Source organism: Saccostrea cucullata, unplaced genomic scaffold (assembly GCF_032062105.1).
Source record: "Saccostrea cucullata isolate Sc308-1 unplaced genomic scaffold, CSIRO_AGI_Scuc_v1 ctg1725, whole genome shotgun sequence".
NCBI classification, from domain to species: domain Eukaryota; kingdom Metazoa; phylum Mollusca; class Bivalvia; order Ostreida; family Ostreidae; genus Saccostrea; species Saccostrea cuccullata.
This window is the reverse complement of record NW_026929188.1, coordinates 15903-37500: the sequence shown is the minus strand read 5'-3', so window position 1 is coordinate 37500 and position 21598 is coordinate 15903. Positions and strand designations below refer to the sequence as shown.

At 33.3% G+C, this 21598-nt stretch overlaps 1 protein-coding gene across 1 annotated transcript in view; it reads right to left on the bottom strand.

Moving 5' to 3' along the window:
- The window catches only part of LOC134280029 (ubiquitin carboxyl-terminal hydrolase 4-like), a 140287-nt gene that overhangs the window by 116645 nt on the left and 2044 nt on the right, over window positions 1-21598 (bottom strand). The window contains exons 3-5 of the mRNA XM_062762458.1: window positions 8742-8825; window positions 1420-1514; window positions 567-638 (exon numbers count right to left, since the gene is read on the bottom strand). Coding sequence (XP_062618442.1) covers window positions 567-638; window positions 1420-1514; window positions 8742-8825 — 251 coding nt within the window. The remainder of the gene's footprint in view (window positions 1-566; window positions 639-1419; window positions 1515-8741; window positions 8826-21598) is intronic.

Genomic DNA, 21598 nt, shown 5'->3' with positions numbered 1-21598 from the left:
AAAAGTTACATTTTTACTGAATGCAAACAAAACAAAAGAAAGGGTCAACGACTTTGAAAAACGGGTATAATTTGAAGATCTGTAATAATTAAATCATTATCAGAAATTATGCGTCTTGTAAAAGTAACAAGGTAAATGATGATGTTTGTATGTGTAAAACATGTATGTGTAACCTTATGCGGTAATTAAGATTAACTTGTTTGATCCTAATCGATGATCAATTTAAAAGTGCTAAAAACACCAACAGTACTAATTCTAGCCTATAGGTACTGAATTAAATGGCAACGATAGCTGATTTTCTCATACATATGATGTTGAAAATTAAGATAGGGCATTTTTATTACTTCTGTGAAATTTTGCGTGTTTAAATTTTACAGATTTATAAAACTCGTAAAAATTACCGGGTAGTAGCATGTAAAAAATACCCATTATATGGTATATTGTCGACATATGAATAGAAAAAGTCTTTTTTTTTAACTTATAACTGATGAACAGATGTAGAATGGATGGTTATCAACAGACTGGCTAAGGTGACATTTATACATGTACACTAAAAATAAAATTACCTGTTTTCTCTCATGTAGACTGGAACTAGCATTGTATCTGAACTATCAGTAGGAGATACTGGCACTTCATAGCTGTTAAAATACATACAACATCAATGAGACATTGATGTAGACCTCTGGCCCAGATAATCTGAATGGATTCAATTTATATTTTTCAGACACCATTATTCATTAAAATAATACAAGTGAGTAATGCTCACTTAATTATACAAATAAAATTATTAAAATATGTACTTGTAATTTATTTTTAATACAAGAATACATCAATTATCATATATATCCAGACATTGTCTTAGATAATCGTCAGAAATGCATATAAAATACTACATTTTAGCGTCCAGAAAAATACCAGTCTCCTTATGTCTTGCCTATAAGTCGGACACAGAGTTTAAGACCAAAATTTTACTCCCAAAATACCGACATATAGGTGAGTATATACGGTAATTATGGTGGAAAATTAAATTTATAAGAAATGAATTTAATGTTTGGTTTATAAAGTGTAAACTGACCCCATCCAGGTTAGACAATATAACTTGGGTAGCTATTAAATTCATTGTTGAAATACATTGCTTGACAAATTAAAGCTTGCTTATTAATCAACTGAATTATTAATCAAACTGATTACTGTAGACGTACTTTTTTTCACGGGGTCATAATTCCACGGAATCTCAATTTCCGATTAATCCGCGGGCTTAAAATTTTGCGGATTTCTTAGACTGTCAGTGTATGCCTTACATTTATATAAAGTACGCTTGGAGAAATTTCCGTGGAATATTTGTGAACGCGAACAAAGCATAAATTAATACCACGTGGAAAAAAAGTACTTCTACAGAATTTTATCTTAGGTACTTACATAAAAATATCATCTCTATCCAAGATGTGTGAAAGGGCTTCTCCAGGAGAGAAGATTTTGTGAAATCTATGATTGTAAACATCTGTAACCACCATCTGAAGAGAAATGTTTTATAACTTAATCAATAATGCTGAGTCCCGAGAAAAGATAACAGACAGAAACACAATTTATTACATAACAATACTTTGAAAAATTGTATGAGAACAAGAATGTTCCAAGGAATGCATTGTTGCCTGCTTTTAGCTTCTTTAAAGATGTAACTACAGCTATTTATATAGCTATATCAGCTATTTATATGCTACTAGCATATACAGTATTTCATTCACACAAAGATCAAGCATGATAGTTCATAAATGCACAAAAAAATCCACACATAGTATAAGACTGCCATAGAGTTTATCAATCAACAAGAAGCCCATGGGTCCTATAGCTAGGTCACCTGAGCATCATGCAACAACTTTTAATAGCCATTCTCTGTAACCACTTAAACTTCGTTGCCACGCATAGTCACCGATTTTGATGAAACTTCACCCATGCTTAGTACTTGACACCAGAAAAAAATATCAAACAAAATTTTGTTGCTAAGTGTCATGGCAACAGCCGGAAAAGTTTGAAAAATCGAGATTTTCAGCCATTTTAAACCCTGACTGTGGCTTAATAAAAACTAGAAAAAGCAAACAAACCATTCTAACAAAAACATGACACCTTGATGTCACTTATACTGTGAAAAAACTGTTAAGAATATTTCTCTAAGTAAGTGGTAACCAAGGGTACATTTGGAATACATTTAAAATGCTTAGGACCTTGCAACACCAAAACCATAAGAAAAATTGGGTATAATTGCTACTTTGTAGTGTTACCATGGAAACAAAGTACCAGTGCTTAAAAGTGAATTTTTTCCTGCTGCATTAAAAATTAAATTGCCATTTAATCAAGAAACAAATTAAAGAGCTCAACTGGAATAGTCTTATCTGTTAGAACTGAAGTTAAATATCATATATTGATAAAATTTGATGAATAAAACAACACTGTTGCTATGGTTACCAAGAAGGGAAAATGTTCGATTTTTTTAACTTTATATCATCCTGTGTGCCAACTTCTTGCATCCACTTAGAGATTGGATGATAGTCAAAATTAAAAGTCAAGTTAGCTGTTAATAAATATCAATCTTTTGGGAATCTACATTTAAGGGTAATACAAAATATTTTTCCATATATTTTCTGTTTATTTCCATAGCAGACAGAGTAGGGGAACAAAAAAATTGCATTTCAAATAATCAGTAATATTCAGCAATAATCAGTAGTGCCCACAATTAACAAAAACCCCTGACCCTTGGTCCACACATTTCCAAATTTTGGAAAAGGTACCATTGCTTATCATAATTGTTTGATTAATATAATGATAGAAGCAGATTTCAAAGAATTAATTCATTTGCAGTATTTATTAGACCCCCCACCCCCACACATTTCCAAATTTTGGAAAAGGTACCATTGTTCCATTGAAATAAGGACCACTATTGAAATACTTTTTGTAGTTATTTAAATAGTAGTTGAGAATGCGTTTCAATAACAAACATAGTATGTAACCACCATTGAAATACGACCAGAATTGAAATTATTATTTCAATACTGGTTGAGAGTGCATTTCTATACCAAACATAGGTTGCAACCACTATTGAAATACGACCACTATTGAAATAATTATTTCAATGGTGGTTGAGAGTGCATTTCAATAACAAACATAGTATGGAAGTTCAAGTTCATTTATTTCACTCACACCAACATCACTGGTACATGAGGTACAATATATAAATTAGTCGTCATAATTGTAGAAAAAATAATAAATATATCTAGACCTTTTTGTCGTTCAACAAAAACTGAGGGCTTTTCGATCCCAGAAAATTCAAGAGCTTTAGGAACAATCACAATTAGATGATAGAAAATTCATAAGATTCAAAATCACAAAAGTTCTTTTGAGATCAATACTGATTTGGGAAGACAATCCATCAGTTGCTACTCAAAGAGACATAACTCTTTCATGATTATTTAAAACATACAAAAAATGTTGTTTTTCAATAGTCTAAAACTCCTATAAGAGGTCAAAAAGTGACCCCACGGACAATAATTTTTAATTCATACTTTTTATAATTGATGCAAAACCAAAATTAGTTTGAAGATTGGTTGAAAAATAAAAAAGTTAAAAGCAAAAAACTGTTCTCTGTACTGACCCCTAAAATCCCTTGTATTTAAGGGATTTTTATTTCCATGACCTTACTACCTACAGACAATGCTTGAGTCATTATTCATGTGAAATATCACAAGAATTGCTTGCTTCCCTCTTGAGATAATGGAATAGCGTGATATCAAATTTAACATAGATATCTTCATAGGCAATTTTAAAGGACTCGTAAAACCGGAAGTACTCCTCATATGCATACCAAATTTGAAACGTAGAGAGCATATTAGACTCCAAACACATATGCAATGGGAGATAACTCTTACATGATTATTCTTGAAATTACTTGGAAATATATTTCAGGCCTCTAAAAATCCTATAAGCAGTCAAAAAGTGACCCCTGGCCCATAATTTTTGAATTGCCCTTCTTATGCTTAACTCAAAATAGAAATCTTACAGGCAAAAAGCTGTTTTCTGTACTGACCCCTAAAATCCCTTTTATCTGAGAGAATTTTGTTTTCCTGATCTAATCACCTGAAGACAATTCGAAATCAATTATTCCCTGTAAATATTATACGAATTGTTTGCTTCCCTTTTGAGATATTGGAACATAAATAAATTTTTTTTTACTATAGAAACTCCCATAGACAATTTCAAAGACTTATAGAACCGGAAGTTCTGCTCTGATGGACATGAAACTTACATTACTGACTTTAATTACTTCAATAAGCAATATGTAGTCTTCAAAATAAATTTCCTACATTGTTTTTAATTTTTAAAATGCCAATCCCCCCTTTTCTTAACTTTCGAGTCCTATATCACAAAATTGTATCATAGGTGCAAGAACCCTAACGATGACTTTTTTGTAGATACCGTAAATCTGGAAATTTTTACATCGATTTTATTTTGCGAATTCGGGTCAAAATGGTGTTGATTAATTTTTACGTTTCAAAATTTTGCGAATCACCACTGCTTTGTTTACATTTACTTATTAGTAATTTATTTTTAAGAAAAATATTTTTGCGAATGCAATGAACTCGCAAATTTGCTAAAAATTTATCTACAGCAAAAATTTCCAGATTTACGGTATTACTTTGAGGAATATATTCCAAAATTTGGAACCAAATTGCATGCAAAATAAGGAATGTTTTGGCTTTCAAAGAAAATTTAGTTTCTGACTTATAAATACCTGAATTGATGTTTCCGGAAGTACAAAACCTTATGTATGGGAGACTTTTAGATGTTCTGTTTAATGGTTTTGTTTAAATTACATATATTTAGTGGTTTTCTTTAAATCCTTGACATAAAAGTGTTAGGTATAATAATAATAATAATAATAATAACAAAACAATAAGCCCTAATTATGATACAATAGCATAAATGAGAGGCATAACATATGTGCAAAGTATAGCAAAAAACATACATAGAAAAAAAGAATAAAAAAAAAAAAAGATGGTATGGTAACATCTGAATTATGGAGGACAGACGGTGTCGTTTATTTTAGATATAAATATACAAAGGTTTTTTTAAAGATTTTAAATTTGTCTTTGACATAATTTCACAAAACTTAAGTGTATTTGGCATTTTACAAAATCTGGGATGTAAAAGATTCTTTCTCATACTATTCAATGTTTTACATTCTAAAATGAAATGAAATTCGTCTGCTATTTGCCCTGTATTACACAATTTACAAACTTTTTCATCTAAAGGAATATTTGACCATCTACCAGTTTCAATATGGAGGTGGTGGTTTGGGGTTTTAAATTTTATTAGTATTTTTGCAGTTTACTAGTTAAAAATACTTAGATATTTTTCACATCCAAAATCACTCTTAAACATTTTGCAAATTTGACCTTTTGATGAATTATTAATATCACTATCATGCCATTTTTGGATAAATTGATCTCTTAATCTTTGCTTCACTGCTGCAAGTACCCAATTCCTGTCAATGGGACTTATATGTTCATACCAAATGTTGGAGAACCCACAAGAAGTTAAAATTTTATAAATGAAATCTACCCATGGGTTTTTTGGACCTCCTTGAAAATATTGAGAACATAGATGTTTATACAAAACACAAACTATTTTGTTTTCTGAAGAATTTGGGGTAAGCAATTTTAACCAGTAGGAGATCATTCTTGTGAAAATAATATACAATGGGAATCACCCAGTCTCCCCATACACCATATACGAGGGCGTACTACTCATTAAATGGAAAATATGTTTTAAAAATTTCAAATGTACATGTTCAATGATGTCAAGGTTTTCATAACCCCAAATTTCACAACAATAAGTCAAAATTGGAACAACAACTTTATCAAAAAGATCTAACTGACATTCAGTCGGTAAGTTAAATTGTCTTATCTTCCTTATAACTTATCTTCCTTATCTGTGCTTGTTCACATAAATGTTTTTTTGGCCTTACGAAATGAGCCTGAGCATGAAAATATTATCTCAAGATACTTAAATTCTTTTACATTTTCAATTGCACTATTATTCAATTGTAATAAAATACCTTTTTTGACATTGGTCCTTTAGCAAACACTAGAATTTTTGTCTTACTAATATTAACATTAAGTTTCCATTGTGAACAATACAAATAAATATAATCCAGAGCCTTTTGCAAATCTACATCTGTTTCAGCCATGCTAACAGTATCTCTGCATATAACAAAATGAAAAGCTGAAGATACACATATAATTCTTCTTTAATAGCATGCATCAGTTATGCTTTGTAGACCAGTAATATTTCTGTCAGAGAGAAACTCTATTGAAATACTACAACTATTGAAATAATTATTTCAATGGTGGTTGCAAATGCATTTCAATACCAAACATAGGTTGTAAATAACCAGTGTTGAAATAATGTTCACTTTTGAAATAAATATTTCAATAGTGATTAACATATAGATTTCTAAAGTGATTGAAATACATGTATTGGTTTCAAGAGTGCTTTAAACAATGATTCCAATAGAAATTAAAATAATTAATTGTTACCAACAATGATTTCAATACCAAACCACATTGCAAGCTCTACAGAAGTATCCCAAATATGAAAACAAATATAAAGATGAATTACACATTCCATTTTCTAACACAATAAACTAATTTATTGAGTTTAAAATATGATAACTAAAGTTGTTTTGTTTTCCTTGTTTGTAGAAATTTCAATTTATACATAGACACTTTTTATTATACTAACCTACCTATAATTGAAACATGTATGCAAATGTTATAAACAAGTTCCCGCAGAATCTGGCCGAATCTGCGAAAACCAACAGTTTGCAATCAGTTTATATATGCAATTTTGAAATAATTTGTTTTATTATATGATTGAATAATTTCCATCTCTCTGATTGGCTGAGATCCAACTATGTTAGAAAAATACTACGTTGTATTGACCTGCACGTGACGTTCCAGGTCAATACATGTATTTATTTCCTATAAATTTATCTAAAAATATTTTGGTAAATTCCAAATTTATACAATTTGTTTTGTAAAGCTATTTAAACGACTGTGATTTTTTTTTCATGTGAAAAAAACATAAGCGAATATATATTTTAGGGTGAGGGTGGTAATTAGAAATGCAGGGACCCCCCTCCAACACTTTTAATGAACAATTTTTTTTTACTTTTAAGCAGTCAGTTTTCCCTGATAATACATGTACTCCATCCTTTCAAAATCTATCCTATAAAAAGACTGACATTATTATTTTTTTCATGGCAACTGAAATTGATAAAAAAAAAACCATTTCAAATTTATACGACTGGTAACGTTTATTCACATTTTAATTCTGTTTCTCTCTTGTATTTGGCTAGGACTTAATTAGATGCAAGTTAACAAGTAATGAACTGTATCATTTTATCAGTGAATCATATAATAAAACAATTATTGCTGGTTTTTGAGGTCAATACAATGATTTAGCCATCTTCGAAGTACAATATTCACCTCGCCCTTCGGGCTCGGTGAATATTGTACTCCTCAGATGGCTAAATCATTGTATTGACCTCAAAAACCAGCAATAATTGTATAATATTAAATTCATTTTTGTCATTGATTTTGAAAGGAAAGGACCATAAATAGATGTAAATATAGAAATTAGAATATTTAGACTTCATTGTAATGAAGGAAGAAGGCTGATAATTTTGTGTACAAACTTGCTGATGAAAACATGGATATTTTTAATCAAAAAAAAATTTAGAATAGAACCCATTTGAGTTGTCCGCCAAAAGTAATGTCACAGTGTCCATATTTTTTATATTTGGTGTCATGTTATCAAATATTATAATATACCAAAAGACAAACAATTATAAATCTAACATTGAAATTTTTGTTTAATAATGTTTATTGGAATTTATTTTATAAATGTTTAATACATAATTAGAAATGCTGGAGAACATAAAGAACCATTAACCCTTGTATTTTTAATAGTTAAGTTATTTCAATAAGTCTTGCAATGTGGTTAATTATCAGCAACTATCAAAATAATTATTTTAAATCACTTTTGAAAACATTATTTGAATACTATTTAAAACTTTATTTCAAATGTGAACGTTATTTCAATAGTGGTTGCAACCATATGTTTGGTATTGAAATGCACCCTCAACCAATTTTGAAATAATTATTTCAATAGTGGTCGTATTTCAATAGTGTTTCCAAACTATGTTTGTTATTGAAATGCACTCTCAACCACTATTGAAATAATTATTTCAATAGTGGTTGCATACTACGTTTGTTATCAAAATGCACTCTTAACCACTATGAAATGATTATTTCAATAGTGGTTGCATACTATGTTTGTTATTAAAATGCACTCTCAACCACTATGAAATGATTATTTCAATAGTGGTTACATACTATGTTTGTTATTGAAATGCACTCTCAACCACTATTGAAATAATTATTTCAATAGTGGTCGTTATTTCAATAGTGGTTGCAATAATCAATCCAGGGGCCTTGAAATTCACAATTCTGGAAGATTGATCCATGCTCAGCATAATTATGTATTTAGTTAGTTCGTTTAATATCCGGGAACAAAGAAAAAGATTTTCAAAGAATTATTGCATTTTCACTAGATAATCAATAAGTCAAATATGCTACGGAGGCTGTATGAAGAGAACACATGAAACATTTTTACAAATGACTAACCTTACATGGATCAGAAGACATCATTTCACCTACTGCTGCACACAAATCACTGATGCCACCCATTTTAGGAACCAATACTTTCAACTAAAATGTTTGATTATACAATGGATTTTTTTAAAAACATGTAGTACATAGAAAGCAAAATATTTGTTTAGGGATCAAGAACACATGTGCAATAAACACTGCTGTTTTTAATATCACCTAATACTATAATATTAATAAGCTAATTCTTGAAATTTGAAGAAGAAAAGGAAAAGGATGGAAGAACTCAAAGACATTTTAAAAGATGGATAAAGATAACAAGAGGCCCACGGGCCTTATAGGTCACCTGAGTATCATGTAACAACTTTCCAACAATTGAATTGGTTCATGTTTTAAATCAAAGGCCATGAAATTCAAAATTTTGAGAGAGGCAATATTGCTTATTATAACCACACACTTACTTTGCTTACTTTGGTTACTTAATTCACAGAGGTAGATTAGAGTAACCAAGAGAAAATGCATTTTCACTTTATAACCAGTTTTGCATCCTACCCCACAGGAACCACTGACCCTGGAGGCACATATTTCAAACTTCTGGAAATTCTATCATAAATTTTATTTCATCATAAATGAATACCAAAAAGCAGATTTCAAAGCATTAATTTATTTTCAGACTATGTAACCCCCAACCCATCCCAAGAACCCAGACCAAGGGACCCTGAAATTGACCATTTTGGAAGAGGCACCTTTCACCTCATTAACATGTACTTAGAACATTTGCATAATACCCAGGAGCAAAGGAAAAGTATGGAACGCCGTCACTGCCTTATAGCAGAACACAACATTGCATTGCGTCAACCTTCCACTACATTATGTCAACACTTTATGACATTTACTCGCACTACTATTGCATTGTGTCAACCTTCCATTATATTATGTCAACACTTTATGACATTTACTCACACTACTATTGCATTGTGTCAAACTTCCATTACATTATGTCAACTCTTTATGACATTAACCCACACTACTATAGCATTATGTCAACCTTCCATTATATTATGTCAACTCTTTATGACATTAACCCACACTACCCTTGCATCGCGTCAACCTTCTATTACATTATGTCAACTCTTTATGACATTAACCCACACTACTATTGCACTATGTCAACCTTTCATTGAATTATGTCAATTCTTTATGATATTATGTGAAAAGCTCATGTCATACTGTGCGCACTCTTCTACATTATGTCAATTCACTATTACGTTATGCGAACACGTGTATCCTCGGCCTTTATATGAGCATAGCGTATTTTCCGTGTTCCGAAAGCACTAAAATTGGCAGGAGAGAAAACTGTCATAGAAGAAATTCTCAGCGATTTTGGAATGTCATCTTTAATAAAAGCTTTAAGCGACAAATGACCGACAACCTTGAAACGTGCAAAGCCTTAACACTGCGACTGTGCATTAAAGTCACGTCGAAATTCAATGGCGTTTACTTTAATCTGATGATTAAATAAATCAAATATTATGAGTCGTGCAGCAATTTTTTTCTTTTTCTTTTTAATTTTTTTTTAATTAATAAATTTATTGGTTTTACTTTGTAGGACATTGCATTAGTTTCACATTAAGTTTAGCTGAATTAAGTTGAAACTTTTTTTCTATAAAACTATAAAGCCTGAGAGCTTCTCTGCTTTCCTCCTTGGTCTCCAACCATTGGCGTCGGAAGCAAATTGAAAGTGTTGGGGGGTCTAAGTGTAAGAATTTTTTTTATACTTTCATAAAAAACCTGACAAGCAAAAAGAAGAGGGGGGGGGGGTATGTTCGAACTTCACTAGCAATTTTTTTTCAAAAAAACAACCTTCCAACCTAAACTACAACGTGTCTGTGGAAAGGGGGGGGGGGGGCTAAGCACCCTCCCCCCCGGTTCTGACGCCTATGCCAACCATATACTGTCCCCCTTCCTTGTTCAAGATTCCCATATCCGCCACTGATATGTGCCCATGCATGCTAACTAAGGCATATTCAATTGATTTAGATGAGGGACTGGTAGATTTTTGTAATAGAATTCTGGCCCTAGAATGGTTGAAAAAATTTCTAATTCCAGTGACATAGCATCTTTTTCAAAAGGGGAGGTCAGCCAGAAAAAAAATATTAATTTGCCCGAAAAAAATTGACAAGCCAAAAAAAATTGTCCAAGCCCGAAAATCCTATTTCGGGAAAGGGGGGGGGGGGTTCAAACTTCGATCAGTCCTAATTTTTTTTTTTTCAGATATACTACATTGCCCTCAGTGGACTATACTTAAACAAAAAGTGGGGGTAGGGCTGTACTTTAAATGAACATTACTTTTTCTATAGTAAAGTTATGTCTGGGAAAAGAGGGGGGGGGGGGGGGGCTGTTATACTTCCTAATCAATCAGGACCCCCCCCCCCCCCCCTTAACAGTCTTTAAAACACGGTCGTCAACATTCATTGTATACTAGATATACAGCTTTGAGGTAATGTAAATGTATTTTTACATCAGGTAATGCACTTTTGGAATCAACATGATAAAGAGTTAACACAATATAAAGCTATTTTTAGATCACATAAGAAAGAGTTGACATAACGTTATAATATATCCACATCACGGTATGAAGTTTTGACATAATGTAATAAAGTGTTGATATAATATAAAGATATGTTCACATTATGTTATACACTTTTTACACCATGTAATAAAGCACTGACATGAAGGTAAGATGTGTTCACCTCACATCATGATGCTCTCGCCATAAAATAAAGATAAATCCATATCACGTTTTAATGCTTTGATATAATAGAAATATACACTCTTAACAAGGAATGGATTTTTGACTTCATGTAATGATAAGTTTAATTATAAAACACAATTTACTTGACGTAATGCAATTTTGACCTCACATATTAAAAAAATGAAATGATGTAAAGAAACATTCATTTCACGTAATAAAGTTTTAACTCAGTGTAAACACATTATCACTTCACATAATCAATTTTTTACTTCAAATTATGAAGTGCTGACATAATGAAAGGATGTATTTACTTCATGTAATGCAGCATTGGCATGATGTTAAGATATTTTTACATCATCTCATAAAAAATTGACATAACGTAAAGATATGTTCACATCAAGTTATGATTAATTGACATAATAAATGCATAGTTGTATGCTATAAGGCAGTGATGGCGTTCCATAGAAAAGGTTTTTGAAGATTTCATGCATTTTCACTATATATTCATTAGAGCCCCACCCTTACACCAACACCCCTGACCCTGGGGCCCTGAAATTTACAAATCTGAAAGAGACATCCTTCCTCATCATAACTATGTACAGAGTTCATTGATTTAATACTAAGGAGCAGAGAAGTTAATGTATTTTCACTATATAATCAATACAGCCCCACCCTATCCCCAGAACCCCTGACCCTGAGGCCATGAAATTCACAATTTTGGAAGAGTTTAGCCTTATTCAACATAATTATGTACTTGTTTAGTTTGTTTTATACCCAGGAGCAGAGAAGAAGATTTTCAAAGAATTTATGAACAAGAGGCCCATGGGCCACATCGCTCACCTGACCACTGCAGCTTGGAAAAAGCAGAAATCAGTTTATTATTTAAGTTTAAACCCGAAAGTGATCCAAACCCATCCTTATAGTAGGGGTGGGATGATACACAAATCTTGCAATACGATACGTATCTTGAAAATATAACATGATACGATACGTATCTCGATATTATGATAAATAATAAAACAGACTATTTTGAAAAAAAAAACTTTGTATTTTATTTTATTTTTTTGTTTTGACTTTAAATCAACAAAATATTCTTTATATCAAATCATGTGCTTTGAAATTAATATTTGGAGTTCATCAATTTCATTGACTAGAAATTTGCAAAAGCAATAACTTGTACTTATTCATTTAACAAATACTGTAAATGTATTATATTTGGCATGTACGATATTTGGCGGAAATTGAATTTTCAACAAGTTGGCGTAGATTTGATTTAGCGCTTTTTGAATGTGCTTTACATAAACCTTTATACACAAAGCATTTAGCGATGTACTTGATTTAGCGGAGGCTGCTTTCCGCGAAAGGCGCTAAAAAGAATACATAGCTAAATGTAATACGTTTACAGTATCTATAAACAAGTTGATTACAAGAACACTGACTAAAAATTCATTTAAAAAATAACAGGTAGATTATTACTAATTACTGAAAGTCTGTAACCAAGTTAAGTTTACAAAAAAATAATAATCCATAATTTGCTTCAAAATTTCAAATACTTGAAATTAGAGAATCCATGCTTCGTTATTAGCTGTTGGTATGGACTATAATATCAACTGTAACAGTTGTGAAAATGCTACTTTCTGTGTATAACATACTGAACTTTTCTTTTCCCATCTACCGAGGATGCTTAAAAGTGAATATGATTTACCCCATATCTATGACTTATTGGTTCTAAAGTGTGTTTTCAATATCAATATCATCTCTTCGTTTCGTACAAGCCGCCATTTTTTGGTAGGTCATTTGTATATCGTTTCCTTCCGATATTTTGATGCACGTATCGTAAACCGTATCGTATAAGAAAATATCGGTATGTATCGGTGTATCCAGAGTTGCAAATAAAATTTAAACCTTAGGGGCCATGTGGGCCCCCAACTTCACAAATTTTACTAGCCCACATTGATATTAGAGGACCCACAATTTTTTTTCTTCACTTTTTAAAAAAATCTTTTAATATCAAAACATTAGAAAAAAACTTTATTGTCCATAGTATTTCATTATTTATTTTCAAATTTTTCCGGTAGACTTTGACACTATACTAAATGTATGAAATTCCATGTTATCATTCAATTCAAATAATTTGCTTCTTTTGATTTCAGTTGTTTCAGGGCATGTATTTTGAATTAGGCTTAAAAAATGTTTGATTCCATAAAAACCAAGGGTCGGTATGTCAGGTTTTTTTGGTTTATAAATGATAGGGCCAAACATCCCTGGACTGAATTGAGCAGGTGTTGTATTTACAGTGGACACCCAAAATGGCTGCCCAGTGGCAGAAAACGAACTTCAAAAAGTTGTTGGGGGAATTCTTGTTACAATAATTATTACTCTTTAAATTCAAGGTAAACGTTGACTAGGTTGACATATTTTATATCTCAAATAAAGCTACAATTAATATTTGTTGAAAAATGGAAACAGCTGAATGATCAAACACAGAAAAATCCGTCTGGGATATGAAAACGAAAGCACATTGAATAGTAGAAACAAACTACGATCTGATTCTGGAAAAGGGTCCTATAAATTCTTACTTGCCATGTGGGCAATAACATTCTCAAAAGCTGGTCGCCCACAGGAAAATTTACTCGCATTTGCGAGTGGGCGAGTGGTTATTTGCAACCCTGTGTATCGGTATATCGTCCCACTCCTACCTTATAGGGGAGAGGGTATGATTTGAACAAACTTCAGTCTACACTACTGTAAAATCACTAATGTTCTTTGGGGTTTAATTTTTGTTGATTTTGAGATATGAACAGACCCACGAATTCATGTCCTCCACGAACTGTAAAATGTTACATGTTACATTCTTCATCCATGAATTCAAATCCCCACGAACCAAGAGTTTTTCCTCAAACCATGAAAATTTGACCTCACTAAAATATGTTATTTTACAGTAACTTAGGATGCTTGCATATTTCTTTGACTACCTGTGGCTTTCTTGCCTTTTAAATTTGAACTAACATTGTGGCCCCACTCTACCCCCAGGGGTCATGACTTGAACAAACTAGAATCTACACTACCTGAGACTGCTTCCGTACGAATATGACTATAATCATGGCTTTGCCATTCTTGAAAAGAAGATTTTTTTAAAGAATTTTTCTACATACATGTTGTATTTCTATGTAAAACTTGGATTCAATGTTGTGACCCCGCTCTACCCCCAGGGGTCATGATTTGAACAAACTTGAATCTACACTACCTAAGGATGATTCCATATAAATATGACTAATCATGGCTTTGCTATTCTTGAAAAGATGATTTATCAAGAATTTCCCTATAAATTTCTATGTAAACTTTAATCTGCCATTGAAGCCTCGCCCAACCCCTGGGGTCATGATTTGAACAAAGCTGAATCTACACTACCTGAGGATTCTTCAATATATCTATGATCATTCATGCCTTTGCTATTCTTGAGAAGAAGATTTTTTAAGAATTTCCCTATATATTTCTATGTAAAACTTTGATCGGCCATTGTGGCCCTGCCCTACCCCCAGGGGTCATGATTTGAACAAACTTGAATCTACGCTACCTGAGGATGCTTCCCTATAAATTTCATCTTCACTGGCATTGTGAGTGGCTCTTGAGAAGATTTTAAAAAATTTTCCTATATATTTCTATGTAAAAATTTGATCGGCCATTGTGGCCCCGCCCTACCCCAGGGGTCTTGATTTGAACAAACCTAAATCTACAGTATCTGAGGATGCTTCCAGATGAATATCATCATTCATGCCTTTGCTATTCTTGAGAGGAAGATTTTTAAAGAATTTCCCTATATATTTCTATGTAAAACTTCGATCGGCCATTGTGCCCCCCCCCCCTTGCCCCAGGGGTCATGATTTGAACAAACTTGAATCTACACTACCTGAGGATGCTTCCCTAAAAGTTTCAAGTTTCCTGACACAGTGGTTGTTGAGAAGAAGATTCACTATTTCTGAATTATCTCCCCTTGAATAAAGGCGTGGCCCTTCATTTGAACAAACTTGAATCCCCTTCACCCAAGGATACTTTGTGGCAAATTTAGTTGAAATTGGCCTAGTGGTTCTTGAGAAGAAGATGAAGATGTGAAAAGTTTATGACAACGACGACAGACAACAAATTTTGATCAGAAAAGCTCACTTGAGCCTTCAGCTCAGGTGAGCTAATAATTAATAGAGCCCCTTGCCACCCTAACATCAGAACTTGGGGCTATGAAATTCATAAATTTGAAAGAGGCAGCCTTATTCAACATAACTATGTATTTGGTTTGTTTATTAAATTACACAGGAGCAAAGAAAAAGATTTTCAATGAAATAATGCATTTTCACTTTAAAATCTATTTAGTCCCACCCTAACACCTAAAAACCCCTGACCCTGGGGCCATGAAATTCACCATTTTGGAAGAAGCAGCCTTATTCAACATAACTATGTATTTGGTTTGTTTATTAAATGCCCAGAAGCAAAAAAGATTTTTCAAAAAAAAAAAATGTATTTTCACTATATAATCTATATAGCCCCGCCCTAGCACCTAGGAATCCGTGATCCTGGGGCCATGAAATTCACAATTTTGGAAGAGGCAGTCTTATTCAACAAAACTATGTATTTATTTAGTTTATTTAATGCCCAGGAGCAGAGAAGAAGATTTTCAAAGAAATATTAATGCATTTTCACTTTATAATCTATTCAGCCCTGCCTTAGCACTAGAATCCCTGACCCCAGGGCAATGATTTTCACAATTTTGGTAGAAGACTCAATGCTGATTACAACGGTTACCATGCAAACAGTTTGACTGCTTGATGTAAAGGAGTAGAGAAGATTTTTAAAGATTGCATTAATTTTAGCGGTTTTGGCCCCACCTCTCAGGCCCCAGGGGGGGGGGGGGCACTGACCATGAAATTCACCATTTTTGTTCCCCTTCACCCATAGATGCTTTATGCCAAATTGGTTGAAATTGGTTCTGTGGTTGCAAAGAAGCTAAAAATGTTCAAATGTTAACACACAACGCAAGACGACGGACCCCAGGGGGGCTGGGACCATGAAATTCAAAATTTTTATTTCACTTCACCCATAGATGCTTTATGCCAAATTTGGTTGAAATTGGTTGAGTGGTTGCAGAGAAGAAACTGAAAATGTTCGAATGTTAATGCACAACACACGACGCCGGACGAAAACAAATAGCAATAGGTCACCTGAGTTGACCTAAAAATGTAAATCTAGTTCTTTTGGCTTTTTTGGTTCTTAAGTCAACCGGTTAATCGTATCTAAATTCACATTTTCTTGATATTTTTTTCAAATTCACTCTATCTGCATACACAAAAAGAATTAAAAAGATGATAGAAGTTAAACCATTCCATTTATCTTATTGACTCTTGATCAGAAATATAGCAGTATGTTTTTTTAAAATCAAGAAAAATAAAGTTAAAATCATCAGGGGTATTTTTATATTACAGGGAATTGTGAGATAAAATTTTACTGTAAGAGCTAAAAGGTTTTTGAAATACAGTGAAACTTGTGTTAAGCAGTCACCTATGGGATCCATCAAAAGTGACCTTTATAGAGAGGTGACCTTTGAAAAAAGGTTCATCTTTTTTAAAAAGAATCAATTTACAAAATATGTCAGTTTTGTGTTTATATTATGTATTTCACCACAAAATATACAAGAAAGTTAGATTTTGGACATTAGCGATCTCACTAGTCTTATATTTTTTTATTTAGAAGATGCATTACTTTTATGGATGAATTCAAACTAAATTTAATGAATCCAAGAAAATTAATAAAATACCTGTATACTGAATCTTACACTTACAGGGTGTTGCATTATTCCCCATCAAAACAATTTTTTTCTTTGTGTAAGGAATGAATAAAATCAGTTAAAAATTATTTTTTCTAAACTTGATTCATAAAATTAACCTCTGTACATGTATTTTTTTAAGTACTTGTACACAACTGTACATGATTTGTTGTATAATAAACTCTCACTCTCATACGTAATGAAGCATTTCTAATCCCTAACGATCGTTTCCTTTGTGAAATTCACAACATACCCAAGCCACAATGTGTAAATAAACTGTAATTATGGCTTCAACAAATGATGCAAGTTTCCAAGGTGTGAAAATTAAAATGCCTATCAAGTGTAATACAATTTACAACTTTCAGATCATGCGCGATATCGACACTGTAAATATATAGGCCTAGTAAACAAAAATATCATAGTCATTAATAGATTAATATAGTTCAAATGTTGTTCTTTTTTAAAACTTAATTAAAAATCCAGAAGTTATAAGACCCTGATAATCAGTTATTGATAATACTAGTATTCGTTTTTTTGCCCTGTTAACTTTTTTTCGTCATAATCATAGTTGATCGTGTTTTGTAAACAAGAGGCCCATGGGCCTTATAGGTCACCTGAGTATTGTGTAACAACTTTCAAACAATTAAATTTGGTTCGTGTTTAAACCGGAGGCCATGAAATTCCCAATTTACAATTTTGAAAGAGGCACCATTGCATATCATAATTATTAACTTAGCATGCTTACTCTATTTACTTAATACCCAGAGGTAGATCAGAGTAACAAAGAGAAAATGCACTTCCACTTTATAACCAGTTGTGCACCTCACCCCAAAGGAACCACTGACCCAGGGCCATATATTTCAAAATTTTGCAAATTTTATCATAAAATGCTTGATTAATACCAAAGAGCAGATTTCAAAGCATTAATTTATTTTCAGGCTATGTAACCCCCCCCCCCCCTTTGACCCTGGGGGCATTAATAACCACTTTTCTAGATGCACCTTTCTTTATCATAAATATATATATACTTGGATCATTGGCTTAAAACCCAAAAGCAAAGAAAAATATTTACAAAGAATAAATGTATTTTTACTATATAATCAATAGAGCCCCGACTTAACACCAGAACCCCTGACCCTGGGGCAATAAAATTCACAAATCTGGAAGAGGCACTCTTGCTCATCATAACTATGTGCTTAGTTAGTTAATCTAATACCCAGGAGCAGAGAAGATTTTCAAAGAAATAATGCATTTTCACTATATTATCTATAGAGCCCCGCCCTAACACCAGAACCCCTGACCCTGGGGCCATAAAATTCAAAATTTTGGAAGAGGCACTCTTGCTCATCATAACTATGTGCTTATTTAGTGTATTTAATACCCAGGAGCAGAGAAGAAGATTTTCAAAGAAATAATGCATTTTTACTATATAATCTATAGAGCCCCGCCCTAACACCAGAATCCCTGACCCTGGGGCAATAAAATTCATAATTTTGGAAGAGGCACTCTTGCTCATCATAACTATGTGCTTAGTTAGTGTATTTAATACCCAGGAGCAGAGAAGAAGATTTTCAAAGAAATAATGCATTTTCACTATATAATCTATAGAGCCCCGCCCTAACACCAGAACCCCTGACCCTGGGGGCATAAAATTCACAAATCTGGAAGAGGCACTCTTGCTCATCATAACTATGTGCTTAATTTGTTTATTAAATACCCAGGAGCAGAGAAGAAGATTTTCAAAGAAATAATGCATTTTCACTATATAATCTATAGAGCCCCGCCCTAACACCAGAACCCCTGACCCTGGGGCAATAAAATTCACAAATCTGGAAGAGGCACTCTTGCTCATCATAACTATGTGCTTAGTTAGTTAATCTAATACCCAGGAGCAGAGAAGAAGATTTTCTAAGAAATAATGCATTTTCACTATATAATCTATAGAGCCCCGCCCTAACACCAGAACCCCTGACCCTGGGGCCATAAAATTCACAATTTTGGAAGAGGCACTCTTGTTCATCATAACTATGTGCTTATTTAGTGTATTTAATACCCAGGAGCAGAGAAAAAGATTTTCTAAGAAATAATGCATTTTCACTATATAATCTATAGAGCCCCGCCCTAACACCAGAACCCCTGACCCTGGGGCCATAAAATTCAAAATTTTGGAAGAGGCACTCTTGTTCATCATAACTATGTGCTTATTTGTTTATTAAATACCCAGGAGCAGAGAAGAAGATTTTCAAAGAAATAATGCATTTTCACTATATAATCTATAGAGCCCCGCCCTAACACCAGAATCCCTGACCCTGGGGCCATAAAATTCACAAATCTGGAAGAGGCACTCTTGCTCATCATAACTATGTGCTTAGTTAGTTAATCTAATACCCAGGAGCAGAGAAGAAGATTTTCTAAGAAATAATGCATTTTCACTATATAATCTGTAGAGCCCCGCCCTAACACCAGAACCCCTTACCCTGGGGCCATAAAATTCACAATTTTGGAAGAGGCACTCTTGCTCATCATAACTATGTGCTTATTTAGTGTATTTAATACCCAGGAGCAGAGAAGAAGATTTTCTAAGAAATAATGTATTTTCACTATATAATCTATAGAGCCCCGCCCTAACACCAGAACCCCTGACCCTGGGGCCATGAAATTCACAATTTTGGAAGAGGCACTCTTGCTCATCATAACTATGTGCTTATTTAGTGTATTTAATACCCAGGAGCAGAGAAGAAGATTTTCAAAGAAATAATGCATTTTCACTATATAATCTATAGAGCCCCGCCCTAACACCAGAATCCCTGACCCTGGGGCAATAAAATTCACAAATCTGGAAGAGACACTCTTGCTCATCATAGCTATGTGCTTAGTTTATCTAATACCCAGGAGCAGAGAAGAAGATTTTCAAAGAAATAATGCATTTTCACTATATAATCTATAGAGCCCCGCCCTAACACCAGAATCCCTGACCCTGGGGCCATAAAATTCACAATTTTGGAAGAAGCACTCTTGCTCATCATAACTATGTGCTTAGTTAGTGTATTTAATACCCAGGAGTAGAGAAGAAGATTTTCTAAGAAATAATGCATTTTCACTATATAATCTATAGAGCCCCGCCCTAACACCACAACCCCTGACCCTGGGGCCATAAAATTCACAATTTTGGAAGAGACACTCTTGCGCATCATAACTATGTGCTTAATTTGTGTATTTAATACCCAGGAGCAGAGAAGAAGATTTTCAAAGAAATAATGCATTTTCACTATATAATCTATAGAGCCCCGCCCTAACACCAGAACCCCTGACCCTGGGGCCATAAAATTCACAATTTTGGAAGAGACACTCTTGCTCATCATAACTATGTGCTTAATTTGTGTATTTAATACCCAGGAGCAGAGAAGAAGATTTTGAAAGAAATAATGCATTTTCACTATATAATCTATATAGCCCCGCCCTAGCACTAGAACCCCTGACCCTGGGGCCATGATTTTCACAATTTTGGTAGAGGACTCAATGCTCATTACATTCATGTCAACAGTTTGCCTGCTTGATGTCCAGGAGTAAAGAAGAAGATCTTTAAAGATTTCATTAATTTTAGTGGTTTTAGCCCCACCCCTCAGGCCCCAGGGGGGCATGGACCATGAAATTCACAATTTTTGTTCCCCTCCACCCATAGATGCTGTATACCAAATTTGGTTGAAATTGGTTCAGTGGTTTCAGAGAAGAAGCTGAAAATGTTCAAATGTTAACACACGACACACGACACACGACGCACGACGGACGACGACGGACAAAAACGGATAGCAATAGGTCACCTGAGTTACTCAGGTGACCTAAAAATAGAAGCATTACTTTGTAAAATGATTCTTGAATATGCTTATCCAGTAAAATAATTGCTCCAATTATTAATTTTTATTCACGATCCTGCAACATTTGACTGATTATTTACATTAGTAACAAAAATTGGGAATCAGCTGACTCCAAATCAGGTCACGTGATTGTACAAAATGGCCACTAAAGACAGGGAAAAGTGGCGATTTCGTTTGAAATTAGGTGACCGCTGACCACGTTACGCAGGTGAGCGCTAAATAGAGTTACTTTATATAGGAAATTTCATTGGGAGGAAATAAAATGACCGCACAGGACAAGTGACCGCTGGATAGAGGTGACCGCTATGACAAGTTTGACTGTATTATCCAACCAGAAGTCTCTGTCCAGACTGTAGCTCTACTGATTTGTACTTATAATAACGGAAGAGAAAAGTAGCAGTTGGGATTTAAAACTTTACAAAAGCAATAA